This window comes from Urocitellus parryii, chromosome 5 (assembly GCF_045843805.1).
Source record: "Urocitellus parryii isolate mUroPar1 chromosome 5, mUroPar1.hap1, whole genome shotgun sequence".
Lineage (NCBI taxonomy): Eukaryota > Metazoa > Chordata > Mammalia > Rodentia > Sciuridae > Urocitellus > Urocitellus parryii.
The window spans coordinates 206418129-206439868 of record NC_135535.1 but is presented as its reverse complement, the minus strand read 5'-3'; the positions used below and the strand labels follow the sequence as shown (position 1 = coordinate 206439868).

Genomic DNA, 21740 nt, shown 5'->3' with positions numbered 1-21740 from the left:
CAACCAAGAGCCATTCGCCCCCAGGCCCCACCCAGGGGACAGCAGCAATGGCTAGAGGCATTTCTGTTTGCCATGACTGGCGAGAGCGACTGGCATGGGCCAGGAGTGCTGCTAAACATCCCACAGTGCACAAGAGCCACCAGCCCCAGTGACAGCAGGGACAAGGTGGATACATGACAGCATCTCATCCCTGGCTTCCTCTCTCAGCCTCTCAAATCCATTCCATAGGCAGAAGCCAAATGACTCTCAGATAAGCCAGTGGTGACCTGAGCCAGCATCCTCAGTGGCTCCCACAGGTCCAGGACGCGCCCACGTGCACACAGCTTCGCCTCCACCCCCAGCCCTGATGTCCGTGGTGCACACCCCCAGCCAGGACCACACACCTTCTCATTTCTGACCAGCAAGCACCTCCTGCCTGCTGCCTCCACCTGGAGGTGACTCACTCTGTACTTGGTCTTGTTCCTCCTTTAAACCTCCCTAGAACCCCCAAATGATTCTATCCCCTCAAAATACCTCCTCACCCCAACCCTCACTTTGGTTAATGACTTACTACAATCCACAGAGAGGTGATGTGGGCAATTGGCTTGAAATCATTTCCTGCAATGGTCTAACTGGGTGCTCATGGCAGGGGCTACTGGGCTCACCTCTGCCCACTCAGACGTGAACAGGAGAACACACACTGCTCTGGCTTGGATCTGGAAAGTCCCCAAAGGCTCCTGTGTTGACGCCTGGGCCCCCAGAGCAGCAGAATTCAGAGGCGGGGCTCTAGGAAGCGTCTGGATCATGAGGGCTCCCATCTCATCAGCAGATGAGTCCACTGAAAGCTGAATGACCACTGGGAGGTGGCGGAGGTTGAGGGACGCGGGACCTAGTTGAAGGAAGTGGGTCACTCCTGCCAGGCCGAGGAAGGGTGATTTTTGTCCCTGGACATCTCTTCCTGCTTCCCAGGCACCATGAAATGGGACATTTTCTCTGCCATGTCCTTCCACCATGACAGTCTGCCTTGCTTGGGCCCGAAGCCATGGAGCCAGCCAACCATGGACTAAAACCTCTGAAACCTTCAGCCAAAATAAATCCTTCCTCCTCCAGGTTGTTCAGATCAGACCCTTTGTTCACAGCCACAAAAAGCCGACTGACACAGAGAACGTACGGTATGATATGTGCGGCACCCAGGGCCTGGCACACGGTACAGTGAACACAGGAAATGATTTTCAAAATAAATGAAACAACGAACAGCTGACGGATTGCTAAGGGGAAGCCTCTCTGGACCCAGACCCGGGAGAAGAAAGGGCTGGACCGCACCTGGCATGTCCGCAGGAGACAGGCTCCGAGACGAGCTGGCGGAAGCAGGAGGGGTACCAGGGAGAGCGCTTTAAAGGCCAAGGTTCGGGCAAGCGAAGAAGAAGTCACCCTGGGTTCAAAAGCAGAAGTCCTGGTTCAGAGGAGAGTTTCACTGCCAGTGAGCTCCACGGCAGGGGAGATGGGACGGTGATGAAGTGGCAGACTCCTACAACGCCAAATTAAAGGCCTGGCCCCTAATACAGGTAGGCACAAGGGGGTAATCAACACAGAACACCAGCCATGACATTTAAAGCAACAGGTAAATGCCACCCGCTATAGATTAGTCCACTGAAAGCTGAATGGCCGCTGTAGATCAACGAAATCATTCACTGCAGGTATAGAATCCTGAAAGCAAAATTCAAGTATTCGACAATAGAAGAATTAACTCGATACAAAAATCATTTCATTAAGCAAGTGAATGCACATCGATTCAGGCGTCCGTCCTGAATCAGCACAGAGCCGTTACGATTATAACTACGACTACATATTCATATGGAAAGGTATGCCTGGGACTGAATGATTAAAAAGCAGTAAACCAAAAATCATCGATGCCGTAACTATGAAAATTCCCCAACACAGAGACCAGCACTGCTAGAAGACCAGTGTGAACGGCCGGTTGGCTGAGGGAGAGTGGTGAGACTGGAAGGGTCTCCCTGGCCGCCACCAATGTCCTTCCACATCGCTGGGGCCTGCTGCAGCGAGCTGTGAGCAGCAGACTCAGGGCTGAGAGGAGGTCAAAGAGACAAGCACAGCATCCACCCAGGCAGCTCCAGAAGCAGCCTTGCCCAAAGCAGGAGGTCTCTCTCCCACCAGGGCAGGTGAGGGGAGCCCTGAGGAAGCAGCAAGAGGGCAGGAGGCTGCAGGGTCTGGTCAGGGACCACTTTCAGCTACACAGTGGGGCCCCCTGCAGAGCCACAGACCAGTCAGCAATTGGAACTAAAGTTCCACCAACAGTGAGCTGTGAAATATTTCCTCCACCTTCTTTCCTTCTGCAGCTGCTGGCCTCTGACAGGAACCTTAACTCCACATGTGAGTGTCTTACCACCAGTGGGGAAAGGCAGCCTGTCAAATCAAAATAGAGCAGAACCTGGGCAACAGAGGGCAGGAGGCCCTGGTAGAGCTGACCTTGCAGCCCACACAGGCTCAGACCCCTGCTGGTGCTGACAGCGGCCACAATGCTCCCTGGGCCAGCACAGGCCTGGACACTTGCAACCCTGAGTGGCCAGAAACCAGCCACAGCAGCATCCCTTGAAGCTGGCTAGAGACCAGGGACTCCTGGGAGTTAGCGTTGGAATTTGCATCTTTAGAAGACGTGGGGTTTGGTGTGCACACTGAGGCCTGGGAAGCCTCAGGTTGACAGCTCCATGTCAAACTGGCCACAGGCACCCGGCTCAAGGACCACCTCCTTAAGCCTGGGTGCCACTAACACCCACGCTGACTCCTCCTGTGTGTGGAACTGTGTCCCCAACAGGTACATTCAGGTCCTCACCTGGAACCAGTGAATGTGGCCTTATCTGGGAACAGTTTTTTATAGTATAATCAAGACAGCAGGAGGTCATACTAGAGTGGACGGGCCCTAGATCCCACACCTAGATCCCACACTAGATCCCACATCTCCTTTTCTCCAAGAAAAGGAGAACAAGGGAGGCCACAAAAAAATAGGAAGGCCAGGTAGAATCAGGGGCGGAGGCTGCATGACACACCTAGGAGCCCGCGAGGACACTCTCCCTCAGAGGCCCAGGCAGAAGCAACCCAGCGGAAACCTTGGCTTTGGGAGTTCTAATCCCCAGAACTGTGAGGCGAACCCCTGCTGTCTGGAGCTCTTTCACTTCCGCAGTCCTGGGAGGCTGACACAACTTGCAGGCTGGCTGCTCCCTTCACCTGCTGGACTCCGGGACCCCTCCCAGGTGGCAGTTCTCCACCAGGTGCAGCCGTTCCTGGCACGGCCAGTGCTCCCGAGCAGTCAGCCTGTCCACCCCAACATCCTGTCCCACAGTCCATCTCCTGCCAGGGTAAGGTGACCTACAAAGTCCCCATCCAAACCATCAGATCCTTGACAGGTGAAAGAGCAGAGGCCTAAGGATGACACCCAGAGACGTCCGCGGTCACCCTGAATCACTCTTGAAACACAGTCAACCCTCCCCCACCTCACAAGAAGATGGAGGGGGGCTGCCTGCACCCAGGAAGCCCTCCAGGACCAAGGACCCCCTGACACCTCCAGCTGCTCGCTGGTCTGCAGTGGGACACCAGCTCACGGGCTAGTTCCCGCCACACCCAGAATCAGCTGGGCTGCGGCAGTGGGTCACCAGAGCGTCCCTGGCATGGCCAGCAACCCTGTGCCAACAGAAATGAAGGTCACAAAAGCCGGTGTTTAGCGATGACACGGGCCTTGTCACGCAACACGCAGAGGGCAGCTCAGTCCCAGGAAGCGCAGAGCCAAGGACAGCAGCGCAGACGGGAGGGCCATCGAAAAGCAGGGCCCAGACCCACATTCAACACCAGCCTGAGAAAGACACAGAGTCCCCACCTCGGCCAGGGTCCCAGAGCCTAGGTGTGACCTTCACAGGACCCAGGAGCACATGGAGATGCCTCCCAGCAAACCAGCGGGACACGCCTTTGCCACACACAGAGGGGTCAGACAAGGAGGGTCACAAGCACCCACAGAAATGGGAAGGAGAAACCATCCGAGAGCTCCGAGTAACTCAGGACTCCGCCACAAGGCGACCTTAAAAAGACAAGCAAAGGGAAAATATATCTAGAAAAAAATGATGTCTAAAAGTGTGTGGTGTATTCATATTTTACAGAAAGACATGCCCCGAATCCTTGGGCCCTACGTCTGCAGACATAACCAACTGCGATCAAAAAAAATATTTTTAAATATGTTTACATTAAACATACACAATTTTTGCTCATCACTTCCTAAAAAAATAAATATAACAACTATTTACACAGCATTCAGATTGTCTGAAACTTTATAAGTAACCCAGAGACTAAAGTATGATGTGGGAGGACGTGTGTCACGTGTGAATACTATGTCATTCCCCCTCTTATTTATTGATTTACTTATTGATTTTGCAGTGCTGGGAATCAAAGGCAGGGCCTCCCACAGGCCAGGCAAGTACTTTCTCACTGAACTACATCCCAGCCCCACTGTGCCATTTTCTATGAGGGACAGGAGCATCTTCAAGTTTGGGTGCAGGGTCTTGGAACCAACCCCCGCAGATGCCGAGGGGCATTCTGTAGACATACATGTGAATCTACAGTCCACATAGATGTGGACATATGTGGGAAGACATCCAAGTGAGCAGACCAGCAGGCAATTGTCAGGGTGAGACACTGGAGTGGAACCTCCCAGAGGTGAGGGGCTGCATGATTCTCCTCATCTGAATCCACTTGCATGTGAGGAGGGAACCTGTGGGCCTTGGAGGAGGGGCTGGGGGAGCTGCTCCTGCAGCCGCTCAAAGCCACGGACAGAAGCCTCATCTCCTCCACAAGGAAATCCTGCTGTATCTCCACCTTATTTGTCATTGACCCTGGTACCTTCTGACTATTTTTCCTGAAGACAATAAAATTCCAAACTTGCAAATGTGTGAGAAGCAACATGAACCCAAAGGCTAGTTTAGAAATAGGCAAAAAGCAGCAAAAACTTCACCTCATGAAGAATTTGGGGTAACACGTAAGGCCAGCAAGTACCGCTCATTCAAGTCAGAGGAAATTAAAACTGTACCTCTTGGAGGGCCAAACTCACCCATCCACTGCGTTTACTGAGATTACAAAATAGCTGATTTCCAACACAGCTCCTTCCTAGAAGGCCAGATGGAAACAGCACCATGAGGTGCTTAGAAGGGAAGAGACAGGGAGGGCTGCTCCCCGGGGCCAGTTGCCCTCGCCTGCTGCATGCCAACCTCAGCTTGGGGGGCCCCGAATTCAATTAATCTTCACCCCAGTCCAATCCACATGCCTGGGCGCCAGGGGCCTGGGGCTCTACAAGACAATGGAAGAAGTCAGAAAACTAATGAGAATATTTTCATAATAAACTACACAGGAGAGGCAGGAGAAGAGCCCTAAAGAATAGTAACAGGCATCGGTTCTCAAATGTGGGCTGAAATCCATTAAGCTGTTCATAAAATACGCTGTTAACCAGCAATATTCTTCGTGCAAACCATTAGTGTAGCACAGACTAAAGGAGACGACAATAGAAAAGGCCAGAATGTGGGAGGGCAGGCACTTCTCAGGAACAGTTTTCAGCAACACTACAGCACACCCACATGCATGCACATGCTCCACAGGCACATATCCAGCACTCACGCTCACATCACATAGGCATGAGCACACACACACAAACATGTGCACACATAACATGCCTGTGCACCCACACGTCACACACATCTGTGCACAAAGAACATAGCCACACATGCGCTCATACATCTACACACATAGACACAACATTCTCACACTAACATGCTACATGTATGCCTGTGGCACATACACATGCACACACATATATCACACACACACATGCAAGAAGAATCCATCTCTTGTCATGGCTCATGTTCAAACTTTCCTTTTACAAAAGATCCTGAAATTCTTGGCCCCAGACACAGGAACAGGAATGGTTGGGTGTGGTGTGTGAAGTGTCTCCAGAATCATCCCAGAAAGAAGGTGGAAATACTTGAGGAACTGAGTCACCCTGACCGCAATGCTCCAAACACCTTGATCTGACATTGCAATCCACTGTTGTCACACAGCAGGGCCACGACCCGTGTCTCCTCCTCCAAGAGGCCTCCAAGCCCAGGCCATCAGCTTCCTCCCTCCCCTTCAGACGCACATGACCTTCGTGACATGTCATCAGAGTTTCTTCACGGCTTTATGCACCCAGAGTGCGTGTCGGTAGGAAGCTCTGCTGGGAACAGGCAGGCCCTATGCCCTTCCAGCCGGGACATGGACTCTGCAGCCCTAGTCCATGAAGGTGGACAAAAGGAACCGCCTGGTTCCCCATGTCAGGGAGGAGCTGGAGCAGAGCTTCACTGTCCCCCAGGAGCATCCCGGGAAGCCCTCAGCACAGGCGGGGTGGCTCTGGGTAGAGAGAAGTGAGAAGGCCAGGTGGCACTGGTGAGAGCCGAGGTGACCCTGCCTGAGGGGCTTGTGAAAACCACTGCTGAAGCAAATGCAATAAGGACCTCAGAGAAGGAGTGGGCTACGAGTGTCGTGCACTGGAAAACACGGTGGTGACTCTTCCAAAACCCAAACTCAAGACCACCATATGACCTAGCCCTTCTCCTGCTGGGTATGTGTTCAACAGAATGGAAGCCAGGGGTGCGAGGGGTTTGCACACCCACATTACAGCAGCTTCACTAGCAATGGTCAAGGTCTGAGCAAAATACGGCCAATCCACAAAAATAAACACCATCCGGCCTTCAAAAAGCAGGAGAGTGGCACAAGCTTCAACAGGGAGGGACGCTGAAGGCCTTGTGCTGGTCGTGGGGCAAACACCCCCAACTCCACCTCCACGGGCTTGCAAGGGCAGTCAGGTGCAGAGATGGAGACAGGAGGGCACCTTCCAGGGGTGTAGGAGGAGTGATGGGCTTTGATCCTTGATGGGTGTGGGGTTTCAAGCGGGGAGATGAAACCGCTCTGTTGTGGCTCAGCAGTAGAGCGCTCACCTAGCATGTGCAAGGCCCTGGTTCCACCCTCAGCACCACATAAAAATAAGTAAATAAAAAAAGGTATTGTGTCCAACTACAACTAAAAAATAAATGTTCAGAAGAAAAAAGAAACTGCTCTGAAGCAGAGGGCAGTGGTCACAAAACAGTGGACACACCAACATCACTGACGTGTGCCCTTAGAATGGGAAATTCACATCATTGTATCACAACAAAAACATGTGCCTCCCAAAGGGTCTGGCTGTAGCCCTGAGGTTGGGGGCTTTAAATGAGGGGCAGTGAAGGGGCACTTGGCTGACCCTGTCTCCAGAAACACCGGATACCCCAGAACCTGGGAAGCGGAGGTGAGCTGGAAGATGGAGCCATTCTAGTAAAGACTTTCACAAAGTCAAAAGGAAATGGCCGTGTTGCAAACTCACGCTGGAGGCCAAGTTTGTCCCACGGCAAGTGAGCGTGGAAACTCCTCTGCCCTGTCATCCTGAGGCCTGAGCCCTGGAGCTGCCCCTCACCCATGCCTGGGCTGTGAGTAGTGGGTTCTGTTTCACGAAGGTGACTCCAGGATGCTGACAGTGAGAAACCCCAGTCGGGTCACCCAGACCAGGCCATGAAGACAAGAGGCATGCTGACCTCGAGGTCACAGACAAAGGATGCAGCAGATCCCCCAATTCAAAGCAGCCAACAAGGGCCACCCTTTGGGAAACAACCTTTAAACCCAGGAAACGGCACAGTCTGGAGAATGCCTTCCGTAGGCAAAGCAATTCACAGCAGTATTCACACGTCAACACGGCAAAACCAAAAGTCAAAATGCCACAAAAACCAGAGTTCCGCAGCAGGAGCCCTTAAATCTCCAACGGTGACAGAACAACTATAGTAAAATAATAGAATAACAAATTAGCAGCAAGGTGGCAGGGTGGGGGCGGCCTGCCAAACAAAACCCGTGCATCTGGCTTGCACACGGGGAATCAGCACCAACGCACAAACGTCACCAGATCCGCTCGCATCTTACAAAGAAACACCCCGAGAAGGAAATTCTTCCTGGTTTCCACTCACTAAATGATGTGACTTCAAGGGAGGCAGGAAGATACAAGTCAAGCCCAATCAAATTTAATAATGTAAAAATATATTTAGCAATCTAAAATTACTTCTGGGCACGAAACTTCCTGTAATTTTTATCTATTCTTACCTGGTATGCGTCTGTTTTTCTAAAATGGCACAAATGCGGTAGTAAATGTACCGAGCACATTGCTAATTTTAACCCTGGAACAATAAGGAAGCTCTAAACAATACTGAGTTACCAAAATTATCAACCTATAACTTTAAGATGCACACCATGTGGCTTTTCCCTAGGTCACCAATTTTTAGAACTGACTCTTGTAATGGTGAATGACTAACGCAGAACACCTCGGTGGCCCTCCCCGGCCAAAACGGCACCCCCTGGGAGGAAGAGGGAAGCTCCACTGTGTTCCTGTTTGGCCCAGCGGTGTCTCCTGGTGGCAGCAGCCAGGAGACGACTGAACACACGGGGCTTGTTCCGGAGAGCATGGCAAAACCTGAGAGCTGGAAAAGGATTTGCCCAAAGTATTTTTAAGAGAACAGGCCTGGGGATGTTTCTGAAATCATACGTTAAAAGAACATGACAATAATGAATAATGTCACGCATATCTGCCCGCCTCCCAGGCTCCCTGAGACCCAGCCGCCCTGACCACTGAGCAGTCCAGCCGTCCTCATCAACGCCCCACTTCATTCAGAAGTGCATTCAGAAGCTCCTCCTGCCCAGGAGCAAGAAGCCCGGCCAAAGGAAAGAGTGAAGCACTCCAGGGCCAAGGGGAACAGCGGCGGCAGGCGAGGAGGATCATGCTCCCACCCAGGAGATGCCCCGGTCCGCTCAAGTGCGGGGTCGCAGGGTGCACCGCCCCTCTCAGCCCGCGCGGGACCCCTTCCTCCGCGTCCCCCGGGTGTGGTGCCTACCTTCACCCTGACCGTCTGGTCGGCCGTGCTGCTCATCATGTCGTTGATGGAGCGGAAGAGCTGCAGCAGGGACTCCACGAAGTCGGCCTCGCCCTTGTCTTCATAGAGTCTGCAAAAGGAAGCAGAGGACACTGCGGGGCCTGCGGGAAGGCCACCTGGATGGACCCCCACGGCCACGGAGCCTGCCCGGGGGGGAGGCGGCCAGGGCCGGGAGTCAGGTTGGTCAGGCAACCAGGTGGGTCAGGTCAGGAATCTGTGCAGGCCGGACTCCATGTGCAGGGGCTGGCTCTTAGGGACACCACCTGCTGCTGTCTCCATCTCGTGTGGAACCTTTGACAAACCCCCAAACCCACCAACACAGGAGGGGAGGGACGGAAGGAGGAGGGGCAGAAGGTGGACAGGAGGAGGGAAGGGTCATGGGGATCAGCTTTACTCCCACCCCAGGGACTGCCCTAGGAATGTGGGGTGTTCTGCTGGTTACCTTTAAACCCAAACGCTATAAAATTCACAATCATGAGACACTTAATAGGCTAAATCTAACATGATCTCATGACCATTTGGAAATGACACACCAGTTCATTCAAGATTACTTCATTCATCTTAAGAATCAATGTTTACTGGAAAATTTTCAAGAGCTGCAGCATATTCAATAAATTGATAACGAAGTTGTACCCTGGTAACGCGGATGCTGATATATGTTGCTAATTGTGAATAAGCTTTGTCTATAAATTATTTATTAGAAGTTACTCAGAGTTGCTATGTTACTAAAAAGCAATGCATTAGCATTTTAAAATGTTGCAACTCTGATGTTTTATTAATACAGACTAGTTTTCTGCCTAATTAAAAGTATACTCTACCTGAAAACTTGTGTACAATGGAAAATTCTGTAAACCAAGTGATAATTAATTACCCTAGAGGTGATCTTACATTTAAATGAGTTCCACTGTAAAGAATTCTGTGTGAAATGGGAAATTGCAATGTTGTGTATCTGTTTTGTAAATAAAGTTTCCAAATAGATGTTTGCTTAAATGTTGTACCAAACAACTAGAATTATGCAGTCATGAACTTGTGTTTGCAGGTGGCTGGGAAGCATTTGGCAGAATGGCAAGAACTCGGGGTGAGGCTTCAAGCCTGCAATCCTTCCCCTCCGGAGGACATTTGCCACCTCAGGAGCAGCATGGGGTCTGAGACTAAAAACCACAGTGACACTTCTACCAGAAGAGCAGAATTTTTTTTTTTGTCCTCAAAGAAAATGACTTGAGCTTGGAAAATGCCAAGATGAGAAGCCCAATAAAACAGCAGACTCTGGGGTAAAAACACAATAGAACCTGGGAAAATGAAATGTAGACGGAGGCTCACTAGGGTCACCCTACAGCCTTGACTAGGACAATGTCTGAGAGTTGGGGACACATCCAGTCCAGAAGAGGGCGGATGACTTGCCTCTGGAAGATCACATCACCTGCAGCTTTACCTGGTATCCAATGAAGTCAGTCAACTCAACAAAAGACCAGACCACGTAGCCACATCAACGAAAGAAAGACCCACAGGTAATGGGAGCCCTGCAGTCAGCTAACAGAACATCGGGATGCTGCAATCAGTGTACTTTATAACAAAGAAAAGAGAAAGATGAAATTATGGGAAATGGGAAGATAGCAAAAGAGAAGGTGAAACACGACATTTTGTAGAAAAGTGGATCTATAAAAAAGACTCAAGTGGAAGTTCTAGAAAAAAAAATATAATATCTAAAATTAAGACTTTAATATATGCTTTAGCTAAAAAGTAGACAACGCAAAAGACAGAATTAGTGAAATGGAAGACAATTCACAGAAAAAATAACCACACAGAAGAGCAGAGGAGGCAACTCCAGAGAAAAGTGTTTGGGAAACAAAGGGGCGATAAAGACAGAGGGAGAGTCTCAGAGCTGCATTGCCGAGGACCAGACGCAAAGCAGGCAGAGGCAGACCCGTGGACGACAGGCAGGGCCTGAGCTTTCTAAAACCAGGGGACACTTCAGTCCAAAAGCTCTCCCATCATCCCACAGAGACGGGAAAAACCCCACAGAGACACATGGTAACCGCAGCCAGCAGAAGAAACACTGCTCACTTTCAAAAACGGAAGAATGAGTCCAAAGCTTCTCACCGGAAATGACAGAAATCCAAGAGAACAAGACAAGGCCCTGAGGAAGGGACAGTGGCCTCCTCAGAAGGCTACGAGAGGAGAGATGTCCTCAGACACAGGAGGAAATGGGTCGCTCAGGCAAGCAACACCCAGAGCTGACCTCTGCCAAGGGAAATCCCACAGAAGGAAGGTGACCCCAGAGGGAAATGGAATGGAGGCTGAAAAGCTACCTACCGTCAATCCGACACACCGAGGACTGATGACTGCACAAAACAGGGACTTCTGATGGAGTTTAAAATATATGCAGATTTAAAATGCATGATGAGGGCTGGGGTCGTGGCTCAGAGAGAGAGCACTCCCATGTGGGAGGACCTGGTTTGCTTCTCAGCACCGCATATAAATAAATGAACAAAATAAAGGTCCATCGACAACTAGAACGATATTTAAAATGAAAGAAAATGCATGATGATATCAACACAGAAGAGAGCAGGGGGTGAATGTGGTTCGGGTTGCCTTTTCCAGCTCTGTGGAGCATTAGCGTGGAGGGAGGGGAACGGCAGCAATGGGAAGGACCCTCTAGCTGGAGATACATGATCCCCCGGCAATCACTGAGGCTGGCAACGGAGGGCTTGCTAAATGTGGAGAGAGCAGAAAGTGGGACAGAGAAGAGCAAGTCTGATTGGTCCTGAAGTAGGCAAAGAAAAGCAGAAAAGGGGACCAACCAATGATGCCTAAAAGAGAAGGCAGCAGCTACAAACCTGTGGAATAAAAAAAACAAATGTAAGAGCTGTCAAAGTCAAAACAGGGTCATTGTGACCAAGTAAATGCAGCCGGGAGGTTGTGCAGGAGGGCTCTTATGCAGGGCTGCCTGACAGTAACCACCAGGAAAGGCTGCCAGCTAGCTGCATGATGGCCCCAGGGCCACTGCAGCCCCAATACAAAAGGGCTTCTACCCACATGCTGTGGTCCAGCTCAGACTCAGGGCAGGCTGGCTGTTAATCACCATGGCCAAGAAGCAGGTTTCAAATGTCTGATGTGGTCCTCGTCATGTTTGTCCTTCAAATACCCTCGTGCCTCAACCTCAACCTCTTTAAACCCATCCATGGCCACGGTGGCAGGTGTGTTCCCAGGGCAGCGTTCTGCTGTCCTCGCAGCAGGGTCATTCCCAAGGAAGCGTCATTCCCCTTTGGAGAATCTCTTTCTGGTTTGCTTAAATGTGGATTGACAGATCCACTATATTATTTAATCACATTATATTTAAATGAATGAACTCATTAAAAGGACTGTCAGGCTGAATGAAATAAAAATAGAGCCATACGTAAATATCAAGGTCCCAAAAGGCTGGAAATAAGAATGGAGAAAAGGGTGTTCTGCACAGTCACCAGCCAAAAGGCCAGGAGAAGGTTTTCATGTTGAGTACGAAGTGAATCCATAAGAAAGGCGTCACAATTATAAATAACACGGCCTCAGAATCTATAAACATCATTAATGTGTCTTCAATATATTTAACATTCTACCATGAATATTGGTCGGTGAATCAGTGAGTACACGGTGCAGTGATCATCCCTCTGAAGCATCTTTCTGTAATGAAAAGCCACTAAGGAAGTCTAGAAGTTTACCTCTTGGTTTTATCACCTAAACCAGAAGAGTCACCTGTCTGACCTCCTTTGAGGTGGAGGAAGGGCTGGGAAGAAGGAACTCAGAGACTCGCAAACAAGTTAACCGAAGAATAAAAACTCCTCCGCTGGCTCCATTCTAAATAAGTGTTTATTAACAAGGAACGACAGGATCTTTGTCTATTAACTAGGTTCTATTCTGTGACCCACGGAATGATAACAAAAGGACAGCTCTGCACAACTTACTCCTGATCAATAACTAATTATTCACCAAGCAAGCGGCAGATGACAGGCAAAAGCTCTACCAAGCCATAGTGAGATCTAGCCATTTGGCTCAGAAGGGCTGCTGCAGGATGGGCCTACTTTCTGGTTAATGTGATCCACCCACACAGAAAACACAGGCAGACAAAAACCAGCTGGGAAGGGCCCTTGGCACTCAGAATCTTGCAGTGGGTTCCCCACGAACCGAATGTCTTGGGGCCAGAGCTTGCAAACTGCTGTTCTCATTTCAAGACAAAATGAGTTTTTTAAACAAAAAGTACAGAATCGAAAGCAAGAAAAAAATGGTAAGGGAACTCTGATAAGCTTCCACATCTTCATCTCCTGAGTTTCACCTCTTTGTTCTTAGGAAGAATAATTACCGTCAATTATCCCAGAACTTAACAAAGCGACTGCATGATACGAAAACACAGCAGACCGTTTTGCAAGAAGAAGAAAAATAACAGATCTCAAAAGTTTGTTCCAACTGCAAAAAGAAAAACACACTTGTCAATTCCAGCTGTGAGCACAATTGTTTTTCTCCCAAGGTAATAAATGTGTTCCAGGTAAGAAAATGAGAGTCCGGGTTTGTTTTCTTCCCCGCCTCTGAAAACACCCCACATGAGACCTGCTCAAAGCTTGTTACAATCAACATTCCAGACAACTGTGTGGGACACTGGACAGCGGCTTCTTCAGGCAGCCTACGCAGAACCGGAATATGACTGCATCTGCAGCCCGGCCTGCCACGTCACAGGTGAAGGCTTGGAAGGAGAGCAGGAGGCTGGCGAGAGCAGGGCAGCGGGAGGAAGGATGAAGACTCTGGCCCTGGGGCCCGTGATTTTAAGGTCATGAGGGGGATTTTGTCCCGTAGAATGTGTAAGACACTAAATCATCCTACATAGACTCAAATTGAAGAAGCTATGCATCACACCATATGTTTAAAGGGGTGGTCCCGCCCTCCCCAAGCCAGTGGGTGGCCAAGATTCACACTCAGGAACAGTAAGAGGGAAAAACACAAGGTTGGAGACCAGGACCAAAAGCTCATTCTGCATTTAGAAGGACAGAAGGAAGCAAAGAGGGAAGGAAACAGAGAAAGCAAAGGCCGGGAGGAACAGCCGCCCTCCGTGTTCCCTGGGCCTGGCCAGAAAGGTCTGGGAGCGAAGGAGGCCCCACCATCGTCAGAGATCCTGCTGCTCTGTGTCCTAGACAATCTCAGCTCTGCAGACAAGCAAATTATTGCAGCAAATAAACTCAGTTCAGGATCAGGCTGGCTCCTGCTGGGACCTCACTGGGACAGTGGCCCGTGGAGGGAAGCTGCTCTGCTACTGAGCGCTTGACACAGAGCCCTTCCTGGGTGTGGGCAGAAGTCAGCTAAGCCTTTCACCCCATTTCTGCATGAACCAGTCACACTGAATATCTGTGGGTCACTTAAGGCCTCAATGATCTAATATCAAAGAGGAGCCATAGATAGGAGCCCCGGAGACTGACCCCCAAACTAACTAGACTCCACCAAACTTGCTCAAGGACTAGTGACCAGCAATGAGACGTTCTGGGTTAAAGAACAGGAAGAGGGTCATAGCCCCATCCATGGTACCCTTCTCCCAGAAACTCTGATTTGGGTGAAAGCATCAACAAACCCATCTAGAAGGCCCTTCCTTTCCAGCGAGGGTGGTCATGTGACAGCTCTGCCACTGAGGTGGAAGAACACAGCCTGCAGAAGGAGGCAGGAGCCCTCTGCAAGGACACGGGTGGGCGGAGCTGTCCCTGCCTGGGCGTGCCCCCTGCTTCCCGCAGTGCAGACCTGACATCAGGTAGGAAGGAGCCACGTAGGGACCTGAGTTGAAGAGGCAGACCCTAAGGATGGAGGGGCAGAAAGATATAAGCAACAAGTGAATGCGATCCAACACTCACAGGAGCCCTTTCCACATGGCTTCTAACCTAGAGTGAGCGGTCCCAGTGGGGCCAACAGAAAGCTCTCTTGTTTAGCACGGTTCTTAATAAATGTTCATGTATAAAATATGAATACTACAGAATCATAAAGCCACACATGACCCAATGTACTTTAAAGCTCAAAATCAATCCCCGGTCACCCAGATGGTACAAAACCACGTCACTGGTCTGAAGCACCTGAGTGTCCTTTCACCTACAAATGGCGTGTGAGGAGCATCTTCCTGGAAATGAAGCTCTACTCTGGCTGAGGAGAGGGGAGGAGGGCGCCCCGGGTCTCCCGGGTGGCGATTTAACTTGGCTTTGGCTTTTCCCTACTGCTGCCTGTTTCCCTTTGCTTGCTCTTCTGGGGCTGTTTGCTATATAAAGACATACTGAGAAGAAGCCCAGAGCCCTGGTCAGCACCCAGCAGGACGTGGGGAGCGTCACTAACACCTCCAGCAGGCAGCAACAGCAGCCGGCAGGCCCCCTGGCCACCGGGGCCAGCTCCCGAGGGACCGCACAGGGGCACAGTGGTCAGTGTGGGCCACCCCACCCCAGCTCCCTGCTGATGGGTGCTCTGCCAGGCTAACAGCAGGGAGAGGAAGGAGGGAGAAGAGGGGAAGGGGACAGGGGGGGCAGGAGAGGGCACGAGAAGGAAAGGAGGCCTCCCGGGACACCTACTGGTTGAACAGGACCCGGGAGCGCACGATGAACTTGAAGATGTACTCCAGCGCTTTCATGGCTTTGTACAGCTGGTCATTCACTCCCGGCTTCTCGGCACTGTCCACGTAGTTCCGCAAAACCTTTGTCAGCTTCCTGTTGAGGAGGGAAACACGGCAGGGTAAGTTCAGAGCACGGACACCTCTTGATTCTTCCCTGTTATTTTCATCTTGGTTTCCTCCGATCAGTGTGTGCTTTCTCATGGAAGTCTCTGGCTCTTGGGGACACAGGTCTACGCCCTTCAGAAGCACTTCCTGGCCTCAAGCTGCGGATCTAAGTCCGCTCAGTGTATCTAACTTAGTTTCACAGTAACTCAGTGAAGTGGTGCTGACCTTGCTCTGCAGATGAGGAAGCCAAGGTGAAATGACAAAACCAAGAAGATCCTCACCACAGAGAAACAGCCACGATTGTTTTTCCAGAAACATATTCTGGAAGTGTCTGGAAGTTCTAACACCCAGCACGGGCTCTCAGCGCGGGCGGGGGACCGTGCATTCTATACTGGGTGAGTAAAGTTCACAATGGGATATTCCGCCACAATAAAAAGGGCACGATAAACAGTATTTGTTACTGGAAATCAACTCCACCACCTCTCCTCATTTTCATAGATTTTTCAAAAACCAGAGTTCTTACATTGAAAGTGAAAGCTTAAAAGCCAAATTTCAAATTGGAAACATTGTTAAATTTTTAATGGATTATCTAAGATTCATATTAAAAAGGTACAAACAATATATGAAAATAACATGGGTGGATACATGACTTCATATGGATGGATAAAGTTTAACAGTTTTCAACATTATTTAATAACAGAATCCCCCCAATATTATTAGCTTTAAAAGCATGATGACTGCACTTCTCATAGTCCTTATATTAATAACTTGTGAGCTGAAAACAATTCCTAACATGAAAACATTAAGAACCTTATTTTTGAGAGTTTAGACAGTTTATAGCACAAAAAAAATAATAATTGGGATTGTTTTTACATTTTCCATCAAACCCCAGATGTTGTTATAGAAAATTGATAAAAATAAATTATACATTGGAAATTTGGCTGTAATTCATAGCTTATAAATTAAGCATTTAATTTATAGATACAGTTCTTAAAAGTTTGAGTAAAAACAAAGGAAAAAGCATTAATTTTTTTTTCCATTTTGCTCAATTTCAAAAAACCAGCAAATTCAAATGAAAATAGATTTACTCAAAGCCTCAGGATATGTAAAGAAGGTTAATTTAAATAAGCAAAAGTTGAGAAATATATTTTTTAAATAATCAACTCTATTAATAAATAACTACATGGATATTAAGATAACAAGACTGGGGTGTAGCTACCTGGGAGACACCAGACAAGCATGTGCCAGGCCCTGGGTTCCATCCCCAGCTTTGCTAAAGCAAGTAAATAACATAATAAGAAGTAAAACTCTGCCTAGGACAGACAAGATATGGGGAATCCATACCACTGCTGGTAGAATAAACAGGGGGCAGTTTTAGAGGGAAAACTGGTAATACATGATACAATATCTATCAGTAGCATCCATTTCAATTAAAAATAGTCAAATCTTTTGACAACAGCAATTCCTAGTAATCTGCCATACCAAAGCAATTACAAATGTATCAAATCATGTTCACTGCAGCCTTGTCTATAAAAATACATAAACGGTGCACATGTCCACCATTTGAAGACTGCTTACACAAATTATGATACATCCTACATTGGATATTGCACACTGTTAAATACAGATGTTGGGGCTGGAGGGGGAAACTCCATCATCACTACCATGGGAAAGGCTAGTTACGTTGCTATGCTGTTAAAAGAAAACAAGGCAGAGACAGAAGGTCTACTGTGAGTCCATCCTGTATTCCGCATTCTCTCCCACTGATATTTTGGCCATTTTTATGCTAATACCACATGATTTGTGTTCCTGCAAGTAGTTAAGTCTTGAAATCAGTTTCATCTTTTAAAAATTTATTGGGGTAGTCTAGACGTTCTGTATATTCACATAAATTTTGAAATCAGTTAACCAATTTTTCACAAAAGCATATTAGAATTTTGAATGGGATTGTGGTGAAACAATAGATTAATTTGGGAAAAATGGACATTCAAGTGAGGTTTTTTTTCAGTCCATGAACATGGTATACACCTCTATTTAGTTCTCGTTAAATTTCTCTAGGCAATGTTTTACAATGGGGGGCGGGCAGAGGTTTCACCCATCTATTATTAAATTTATTCCCTGGTATCTGATGATTTTTTCAATAGTAGAGAGTAAATAGCACAATACTTTTAATTTCATTTCCCAATTATTTGTACCCACAAAACTGATTGTTCTTTTTGGGTTATGTTTTGCTATGAATATGTAACTTGGCATTTTTTATAAAAAAATCATAACACTTAAGGAATATAATGTAATGTGTTGACTTACGTGTACCCTATGGAATTATTACACTATGTTTTGTAGTTCAACTTTCCTGCACTTACTAGTTCTAGTGATTATTTATCTGTTTGTTTGGTCTGAGGCTTATCTCACACTGGATTCTGCCTGTGCATAATCACACTATGTGAGGATTCAGTTCATTGCTTTCCCCCCTTTTAGCTAGTTTTCCTGCCTTATTGCACAGTCCCAGCATAATACTAAACAGACAGAGAGAACTGACATCCTTGCTCTGATCCTAAACTTAAGGGAAAGACTGTCAAAGTGAAGCTTTCAGTATGAGGTCAGCTACAACTTCAGTCCAATTTTTGTTTTGTTTTATCAGATTGAAGAATTTCCCATCCGTTCCTACTTTGCTAAGAGGTTTGATCATAAATGGATGCTGACTTTCATTAAGTGCATTTTCTGCTTGACTGAGACTTCAAGCTAAAAGCACAGAGCTACTAATGTTCCGTTGGTGCCAACAGAACTTCCTGCAGTTATGGGAATCCTCTGTAACTGAGCTGTCCAACGTGGCAGCCGTTCACCATATGTGGCAAGGGGGCACTTGAAATGGACCAAGTGCAATCAAGAAAATGGATTTTCAATCAAATTTTATTTAAGTAGGTCCTGAGTCCAGTGCTGTGAGATTGGACAGTACAGGCATTGATGGTACCTTCAGTCAGGCAAAGACATTTTAGTCATGGAACTGAAATCCATATTGTCTTTTAAAACGATAAATCAGGCTTCAAAAAAATTTTCAAATTTCTGCTCATCAAAAGACACCAAAAGGATCATCAAGGCACAGTCAGGGAAAAGGGTTCAAAATTCATGTCTGATTCTGTCCATCTCTGTCTGTGTATGTACATGTACGTGTGTGTATATAGAGATCTCTTACAAATCAATACTAAAAAGATACGCAAAAGAATCAAAAATTAAAAGGTGATGTAAAACAATCCATTCAAAACTAGCAAATAAAAAATAAACAGGCACTAACTATCTTAAGTGGTCAGGTTACCAATAATGAAAATCACAGAGATATCAATTTGTTCTCCTCACAATGGCTCTAAATGAAAAGCCAGACAATGGGAAATACTGATGAGGATATACTGTGCACGGAATGCCCAGGGATTTCGGGGGGATTACAAATGGCACAGGCATTGTGGAGAACCAAGGGGCAACTCCTTGTGGAGTAAACCACACAGCACCTTTGCTCCTGATACCCTGGTCCTAAGTGCACACCCAGGGGATGAAAACGATGTCTACAGAGAGCAGACAAGACCATCCACAGCAGCCTTATTTGCAATAAGCAAAATCCAGAAAGACACACTCCTGCAGCCACAGGATGACAGATACACGAGTCAGGGCAGTGCACCCACTGGACAGATGCACAGCCACCAGAAAAGCAGAATCAAGCAATGATGCCAAAGCACCGCGTGGAAGGAAGAGGCCAGACACCAGGAGCACACACCACCACCAAGTCCCAGGGCAGGCAGAGCAATGCATGGGAACAGAAACCAGGGAGGACCTGCTTCTATGGGTGGGACTGACTCAGAGGGCCAGAGGGGTCTCCCTGGGGAGTGGTAATGGTTTTAGATCTTGTCTTGGGCATTGATCATAAGGATGTAAACAACTATCCAAACTCATCAAGTGAGTTTTCCCGTATACACATTGTAACAATGAAAAGAAGCCTTTCAATCTTGAATAAGCAAAAATAACATTTTGTAAATAAGCAAACACCATCACACAGTGATGATGTCAACAAGGCCATGGAAAATAAAACAGACACAGTGGCTATCTTCAACGTGCAGCGCTACACACAGAGACTTTCAATTTCTGCAATGTAATCTTTAAAAATGCTTTTTACATGGAGGATGGCTTATTTTCAACTGATGAAGGCAGTAGTGGAAATAAGCAGATTTTAATCCAGTTCAGACTTGTACACGTCTTACTGCTACTAGCCCCTAATAGAATAGTACTTGCCCACTCCCAAGCACCGTCTTCTGCCTCAGGAAAGCACTGCTAAAGGAGCTTCAGTGCGGCCTTGGTTTCCCATGGCTGGCCTGGGCAAGACCTCCCCAAAGACCAGTGAGAAGAGCCGTTTAACCAAATTAACAAAAAAGGTGGCGACTGGAGAATTTATATACTCAAGAACTCGCTGTGGCTTCCAAGCACCCACCACACTCCCAACAGGAGTCTTCTCAGGTGCACACAGCTTTTCTGGTTAGCTTCTGAGCCAGCATTGCCAGCCTGTTCCTCTAGACCTGCATCAGGACTCACAAGTGCCACATAGGCCACCCAAGGGGGCCTGTTTTACTAAGAAGTCACAATAAAAAGCCTTTGGGTGCCTGGGCAGATGTGAAGGCATTTCTAACAGTGCTCGGGTCCTGGAACTCCAGTGAGGAGGCTCACTTCCCGGAGGAGCCTGCCCCTGGGATCTGAGTGTGCGGCATCCTCCACTCTGGGGTCCAGAGCCAAGGCCCACCCACTGCAAGAGCAACTTCACATCCGCATCTCCCAGAGGCCCCAGATGCACAGGCATATCTCAGGTCCTGGCATGAGGTCTGTTTCACTCCTCTTAAATTATGTTCCCAAACGTGAGGGTACCTTTCCTTCCACCCCATTAATATTTCCTCTAAAAATAAAAAAAAAAAGAATTCATAGTACACACTTCGGGAATTCTTCCAACAAATTAATCAAAGAAAGGAATGAAAAACATTATAATAATGACTCACAAAGAGAACCACCCAGAACCAGAAAATAAATCTTCCAAGTACACAAAGATCAAGCCCCCTGGAGGGAGCACGCAGCTTCAGATCAAGCGGAGCATCAATTCTGTCAGTGAAAAGCCGGCAGCAACTCCATGAGACACGGCTCGGTGGACAGAAAGGAGATCGGTGGTGCTGGTGACGTTGTAGGACAGTCCCCAAAGTGAACACCTCCCTCCCTTTCACTTGGACCAGAGCTGGTCACTTCCATGATGACTGGGTGCAAAAACAGTCATTCCCATTGCCCAGATCCTTCATTTCTTCTCTGGCAGAGGAAAAAATGGGAAGAACTCTCACCACATTTATAGAAGGAAAGAGACTCTGTAGAAGGCAGTACTCCCTGATTTGGTTAGAAGTGTGAGGTCAATACTGACTCCTCTGGTATCTCAAGGTATAAATACTCATGTTCCCATTGCTGAGAACCCACCTGAGCTGGATAGTTGATCAAAACATGATAAGAATACTTATTTTCCAAAATAAAGATGGGCCTTTGTGCATTTGCAGAGATTGAATGGGAGGGTACTGATTCTTATCTCAGTCCCAGCAGAGATGACAGATAAAATGGTCCTTTTTTATGTGTCTCCCATTGAGCCAGTTGCCAGAACTCCCCCATTTTCATTTTTCGGGCTGGGAACATGAGAGCACCCCTCCCCCAACAGCACAGCACAGAGAGGCTGGTGCCAGCAAGGGCGGACCATGTGCCCGGCTCATCCTTGCTCTCCTTTTCTGAAATTAAAGTGCAAAGTCTAATCTGAAGACAGCTGTCTGGCCACTTCAGACAAGGAGAATCAGGATGGCAGCCACACATGGACATCATCTCACACTCACAGCAACCCCGGTCACAGCCATGAACCTGCAGGGTCAGGTCTCAGCTGCCACAGTGAGAAGACGCCACTCAACCTCCATCCCCTGAGGTCTGTGAAGAGCTATTCAACACGAAAACAAACTGCCATCTCC

The 21740-nt window shown here is 48.1% G+C and overlaps 1 protein-coding gene across 2 annotated transcripts in view; it reads right to left on the bottom strand.

Moving 5' to 3' along the window:
- Dock1 (dedicator of cytokinesis 1) overlaps positions 1–21740 on the bottom strand; it is a 441986-nt gene that overhangs the window by 323662 nt on the left and 96584 nt on the right. For both annotated transcript variants that reach the window (XM_026384205.2, XM_026384206.2), the window contains exons 22-23: positions 15575–15709; positions 8973–9081 (exon numbers count right to left, since the gene is read on the bottom strand). In XM_026384205.2, coding sequence (XP_026239990.1) covers positions 8973–9081; positions 15575–15709 — 244 coding nt within the window. The remainder of the gene's footprint in view (positions 1–8972; positions 9082–15574; positions 15710–21740) is intronic.